The 6,789-nt window shown below is 52.1% G+C and overlaps 1 protein-coding gene across 1 annotated transcript in view; it reads left to right on the top strand.

Annotated features, from left to right (window-relative positions):
- The first annotated feature begins 2,842 nt into the window (after positions 1-2,842).
- MATN1 (matrilin 1, cartilage matrix protein) overlaps positions 2,843-6,789 on the top strand; it is a 14,184-nt gene continuing 10,237 nt past the window's right edge. The window contains exon 1 of the mRNA XM_017739956.1: positions 2,843-3,505. Within this exon, the coding sequence (XP_017595445.1) occupies positions 3,131-3,505 (375 nt within the window). The 5' untranslated portion in view covers positions 2,843-3,130. The remainder of the gene's footprint in view (positions 3,506-6,789) is intronic.

Below are 6,789 nucleotides of genomic sequence, written 5' to 3'. Positions count from 1 at the left end.
GAGCCGGGGGTGCTGGGGGGGAGCTGGGGGGGGAGCTGGGCGTCCCCTGTGCCTCCTGCCTGGCGCTGGGAGGGGGAAGGAGGCGAGAAAACCCAGCGAGAGCCAGGGAGGCACAGGAGCTGTGTCCAGTGTGCCCCTGGAGTTGGGTTGGCTCCTGCGGGGACAGCGCAGGTGGCCCCGGGACACCTCTTGGGGCTGGAGGAGGCCCAGGTGGGACAAGGGCTCTGCTGTCCCTTCCCTCCCCTCTCCAGCTCCACGAGGGCTGCTCTGGCTGGGAGCTGGAGCAGGAGCTGCTTTGTCCCTACGAAGGGAAGGTCCGGGTCGGGTGCTGGGAACGGGACTTGCCCCGGGTTTTCTTCGTCTGCTCCTGAGCAAAATCCTGCTCTGTTTGACATTCCTGGTAGGGAGTAGGGCAGCCAGGAGCAGGTGAGCTGCACGGGCTCTAAATGCCAGCCTGGAATGAGTGCCAGCAAGGGCTGGACACCTGGGAAAGGGCTGGACACCCAGGGAAGGGCTGGACACCCAGGGAAGGGAGGGTCTGGTCCTCAGGAGCATCTCTGCCCTTCCTCAGGCTCCAGGCAGCCTGGAGAAGCCTCTGCAGGAGAGGCAAACTCGGCTCCAAGGCCAAACTTGTGGGAATTACAGATATTTGATGGTCTGATGGTGATGATGATGATGATACCGCCCCTCACACAGCCACGGGCAGCCTCAGCTGTGCAGGTGTGACAGTGACTGCAGAGGCGCCTGGGGCTGAGGGAGGGGGGAGTTGGGATCAGCTGAGCCCTTTCTCCTCCGGGATTTGGGGAAGGAGGCTTCTCTTTGCTGGGCAGAGTTGGGAAATGGAACGGAGCCGTGGCTGAGCTCAGCCCTGCTCTAAAACAAACCCCTCTAGTCCTGGCTTACTGCGCTGCTTTCCCGGTGGTTTAATGGATACGGCAAAGATGCCCCGAGGGGGATTTTCGGCTAAATCCAGGCGTGAATTCAGCTGTTCCTGAAAAATTCCTAGTGCGGATATTTGTAAATGTAGGGGAAGATTTTATTTCTGGTTTAATTCAAGTTTAAACTAAACTGTGCTGAGTCAAGGTGTCAATCAGAGCAAGTGACTGTCACCTCCTGGAGCAAACAGGGCCTGGCTGTGGCTGAAATCCCACAAATCTCCCACCTGATACCCCTTCTTTCCCCTTCACTTCTCTGGAATAGACTCCACTCCCATAAAAAGAGGTTTAAAATGTTATTCAGGGCAAAACTACCGAGCAGAAATAAATAAAATAGATAGACCTCAAAATTTCTATTGGCTCCAGCTGTTCTTAGGGAAATAAAATCACTTTTCCTGCTGGGTTTGTCACTAAATCCAGAGGTGATTCATCAGCACAAAGGGGGATTTGTGTTTTCTATCTGGAGGAATTAATTGTGGGGCTTTGAGCCTTTCCCTGGACCTCCATTTCTCACCTGTGGGAACAAGGAACCCCTGGAAAAGGGATTTCCAGTGCTGCAGATGGATCTCCAAGGGAATTTTCCTTCCTCTGCAATGAATTAAGGGGAGGGGGGGGAATGAAATTCATCCATGTGGGGAAAGGTTAGATTGGATTTTAGTGGAAATTCCAGCTCCTGATAAAGTGACCCCTGCCTGACCTGCTTCCCCCTTCAGATTCATCCTCGGTGCCCCTCAGGACACAAACCTGATTATTTCCTTTAGGGATCCATTGCAGGGTATTTATTTTTATCTGTCCCAACGACTGAAAGCCCCCTTAGATCTCACGCTGAGGACTGTCTGTAATATTTCTGTCACCATTTGGAGCAGATCTGTTGGCCCAAAAGCTCCCATTTGAAAATCTGTCCACAGGAACCTCCTTTGTGACAGGAACTCCCTGGGCCCCGCAGAAATCAAATGTTACCAGAGCACTTGGTGGCCTGATAGAGACAGGGAATGAGAGGGAAAAAGCATCGGAAAGAACTGGATGCCACAGATCTGCTGGGGGAAATGGGGCAGTTCATTCAGGAAATCGTACAAACCACCAGGCCTTCTTTTATGTCTTGCCACAGCTGAAAATGAAGGTGGAAAATGGTTTGAAAGCAAAAAATTAAAATAATAATAATAATAATAATAATAATAATTCAGCTTGTTGCATTGCTGATGCTTCCTGTTTATAGCATCTCCTTTTCACTGTGGGTATTCATGGGGCTGTAGAGAATAATTATCAATTATTAATTATCAATTATTAGTTATCAGTTATTAATTATCAGTTATGGGTTCCAGATTTCTCTGTTGTTTTCCCCTCACAGACATGAACCAGCTCTGTGCTGTGTTACAGATTTTATTATTGCTGCACAGGGGTCTGGCTCCTGCTGTGCTGGGGGCTTCACCTGGGAATGTTGTTCCCAACCCCAGCTGATCGCTGAGTGGCACGCCTGGCTCTGGCCCCGTTCCCGTTAATTGATATCCGTGGGATCGGTTATCCAGCTCTGAGGTGCAGTAACGCCTTTCCAGCTTTTTTCTGGATGCAGAAATGCAGCTCAGGTTTCAGTCCACAGCTTTATCCCTCCTTCCCTCCCTCCTTCCTCCCCTCAGTGTTGTCCGTCCTTCCTTCCTTCCTTCCTTCCTTCCTTCCTTCCTTCCTTCCTTCCTTCCCTCTGAATTCCTTCCTTCCGAATTCCTTCCTTCCGAATTCCTTCCTTCCTTCCGAATTCCTTCCTTCCTTCCTTCCGAATTCCTTCATTCCGAATTCCTTCCTTCCGAATTCCTTCCGAATTCCTTTTGAATTCCTTCCTTCCGTCATTTCACAGCTTTATCCCTCCCTCCTTCCCGTCTTCCCTCCCTCCTTCCTTCTCTCCATGCTGTCACTCCACACCTTTATCCCTCCCTGCCTCCCTCTCTCTGCTCTGCCGTAGGTGGATGAGGTTCCCGCAGCCCTCAGTGACATCCTGAGGTGACAAGGGACACCCTGCTCATCACAAGCCCGTGTCACCCCCCAGGAACTCTGCCTTCCTACAGGGGCTTCCCTAGAAAAGCAAAAAGCATTTAAAATACTCAGTTAAATTGTGAAACAGAGGAAGGTCTGAATCTCACAGCTCCTCTGTGCAACAGCGCCGTTCTCTCCCTCCTGGGACACTCCTCCCTCCTCCCCCTTTGATGTCTCCTCCGTCCCTGCCGTCCCCAGGCACCCTGTGCAGGACCAAGCCCACGGACCTGGTGTTCATCATCGACAGCTCGCGCAGCGTGCGGCCGCACGAGTTCGAGAAGATCAAGGTGTTCGTGTCGCGCGTGATCGAGGCGCTGGACGTGGGCCCCAACGCCACCCGCGTGGGCATCGTCAACTTCGCCAGCGCCGTGCGCAGCGAGGTCTCCCTGCAGAGCCACCAGAGCAAGGCGGCGCTGCTGCAGGCCGTGCGCAGGATCCAGCCCCTCTCCACGGGCACCATGACCGGCCTGGCCATCCAGTTCGCCATCAGCCGCGCCTTCAGCGCCGCCGAGGGCAGCAGGGGCAGCGCGCCCAACTTCAAAAAGGTAAGGAGGCAAGGAAAGGGTCTGGTTCGTCCAGCTCGGTGCTTGGCATCCATCGTGGAGCGGTTGGAAAAGGCAGAAAGGTGATTTTCTCCGGGCTTTGTTTGGGTGTGGACGCGTGGGGGTTGATTGTCGCAGGTGGAAAACCTGTGGGAGGCTTGAACACCTCTGGGAAGTTTACACCTCTGGGAAGTTCACACCTCTCAAGTATTGAAAACTTCTGGGAGGTTCCAACCTCTCTGTCCTTTAAATTCTCCTTCAGGTTCAAACTGCTCAATTTCTGCTTGAAAACCTCTGGGAAGTTCACACCTCTCAATTCTTCTTGCAATCCTCTGTGAGGTTCCAACCCTTCAACTCTTGAAGACCTCTGGGAGGTTCAAAGCTCCCAATTCTGGAAACCTTTTGGGAGGTTCAAACCTCTCAATTCTTCTTGGAATCCTCGGAGAGGTTCAAACCTCTCCATTCTTCTCGCAAACAAAGCTCATCTTTGGGACTTAGTGACAGGAAATGCGACACTCCTTGTAACACTTTCAGTCTCAGTCCCTGGTTTTGTTCTTAACTCAGCCTGGCTTTTCCACACACCTCTGGCCACTCCTGTAGATCGGAGAGACGTTTCCACTGAGCTGTCCATGGAAATGCTGGATCCTCATCTCCGGAATCTCTTCCACACCGTTCCGTATCCCCTTTCCTCGTGCTTTTTCTTCCTGCTGCCAGCCACCCCCCAGCCCTTGCTGTTCCCTGTCACCTCTGGCTGTGTGCTACAAACGATCCTGGAATTCCCTGAAGCCTCCTTTCCTGGACAGCTGGAAAAGTGGAGAGCAGTGGGCTTTGGAATGATTTATCTGAGGCAGTAAAAAAAGGGGGAAAAAGGAAATCCCTCCTTGCTTTTCCCTCTTCCCTTCCACTTCAGAGCTGATCCAGAATCACAGAAAGGCGCTGGAAGGGGTGTCTGGAGCTCACCTTGTGCTCCACTGGGGCTGCCCAGGACCATGCCTGGGTGGCTTTTCAGTGCCTCCACGGGGTGGAAAACGCCACAACCATTTGTATTCTTGGGTCCCTGGTTATTTTTTCCCTTTTTTCCTACTCCTTGAAGTCCAGCCAGCCTTTCCCTTCTGCTCAGGGTGACCCCATCCCCAGCCTGGGAGGAGGAACAGGTCATGCAGGGATTGAGGGAGAAGCTTCCAGAAACACCAGACACGGTCCTTGCTCCTTCCCACAGCAGAAATCCAACAAATCCTCGCGCAAATCCGGTTGTCAGCATCCCGAAGCATCACACGGAGCTTGGCTCTCGCTGTGCTTTGTGCAGCAAACGTCACCCCGGGCCAGGGAAAAGCACAATTTGTTTCCACAGGAGCTCTGAGAAAAACCTGCTCCCACCTTCCTCAAACCCCGCAGGGAGCCCAATTACTTCCACCTTGTTTTTTGGGGAAGAACAGCAAATAAATTGGCAAATTGCTGAGCAGATCCAGGGCTTTATCCAGCTCCCTGCCCGATTCTCCTTGGAGCGCTGCTGGACCATCGCGTTCCAGGGGCAGGATGAGCCATCGCTCCCTCATTAGCCGTGGGATCGCCAGGAAAGGCTTGCCTGGAGCTGGGAATAGCTGGGGATGCTTGGGAATGCTCGGGTGTCTGAGTGCACCAGGAATAAATCGTGTCAGGAGAACACGGGGGATTTCTGTCTGACCGAAGAAAATGGGATCCAGAATGTCAGCAATTCACAGGGAAAGCTGCTGGTTAAAATGAGGACAAGGTTTGACCTTGAAAAGCAAAATTTCTGAGTTTCCCTCAGAAGATCAGGGCAGGATTCAGCTGTGGGAGGCAGCAGAACTCCACCTGCTCACAGCTCCCCTCACACGGCAGAGCAGTGCCAGCCCTGCCGGGATCCGGAGGCTCCGACCCTTTCCCAAACCCAGCACACACCAGCACTCAGCTTTTCCACTGACAGAGACCCTCGGACTGCAAGTAATTTGGAGGAAGGTTCAAAACTAGCAACAAACAAAGGACATTTTTTCACATTGACTCAGGCTGGCAGGAAAATCATCCACGGTGGGAATCCTGGGAGAAAGTCAGGATTTCCTGATGATTGGGCAAACCAAATGTGATATTGAGGTGTATTTTTCACGCTCCTTCTGTCAGGCTGCCACAGGTCCCATGGCTGGTGGGTGCTGGGTCCTGCTGTTAAATTCATCTTCCCCACGGGGTCCCTGGTTAATTCCCGACCCCGACTCTTTACTCCCAAGTTTCATTTCCTCCAAGAGCAGGGCAGAAAGCAGCGGGAATTTTGAATCCTTTATGGCAGATTTCCCCACAGAGGCACCGTGAGGATCTTTCCCATCAAATCCAGGTGTGGATGCTGCAGCTCCATCCTGTCTGGGGCTTATCTGGGCTCGGGCTCATCTGGGCTTGGGTTTATCTGGGCTCGGGCTTAGCTGAAGATGCTCCCCTGACCTGGAGATGGAGAGGAGCTGATAAATCCTGGAGAATCTCTTGATTTAGGAAGAGAATTCCAGGAGGACACGCGGCTGCTGACAGGACCTGCTGGCAGGGTTTGATCCCTGATTTGATAAGGCCTCTGATTCCCGATTTGATAAGGCCTCTGATCCCCGACTTGATAACACCTCTGATCCCCGATTTGATAACGCCTGTGATCCCTGATTTGATAACGCCTCTGATCCTCGATTTGATAAGGCCTGTGATCCCCGATTTGATAAGGCCTCTGATCCCCGATTTGATAACGCCTCTGATCCCTGATTTGATAACGCCTCTGATCCCTGATTTGATAACGCCTCTGATCCCTGATTTGATAACGCCTCTGATCCCTGATTTGATAACGCCTCTGATCCCTGATTTGATAACGCCTCTGATCCCTGATTTGATAACGCCTCTGATCCCTGATTTGATAACGCCTCTGATCCCTGATTTGATAACGCCTCTGATCCCTGATTTGATAAGGCCTGTGATCTCCGATTTGATAAGGGCTGTGATCCCCAATTTGATAACGCCTCTGATCCCCGATTTGATAATGCCTCTGATCCCCAATTTGATAAGGGCTGTGATCCCTGATTTGATAACGCCTCTGATCCCCAATTTGATAAGGCCTGTGATCCCCGATTTGATAAGGCCTCTGATCCCTGATTTGATAAGGCCTGTGATCCCCGATTTGATAACGCCTCTGATCCCTGATTTGATAACGCCTCTGATCCCCAATTTGATAAGGCCTGTGATCCCCGATTTGATAATGCCTCTGATCCCCAATTTGATAACGCCTCTGATCCCCGATTTGATAA

The sequence above is a fragment of the Corvus brachyrhynchos genome, unplaced genomic scaffold (genome assembly GCF_000691975.1).
Source record: "Corvus brachyrhynchos isolate BGI_N302 unplaced genomic scaffold, ASM69197v1 scaffold257, whole genome shotgun sequence".
Lineage (NCBI taxonomy): Eukaryota > Metazoa > Chordata > Aves > Passeriformes > Corvidae > Corvus > Corvus brachyrhynchos.
This window is presented reverse-complemented; position numbering and strand designations above follow the sequence as displayed.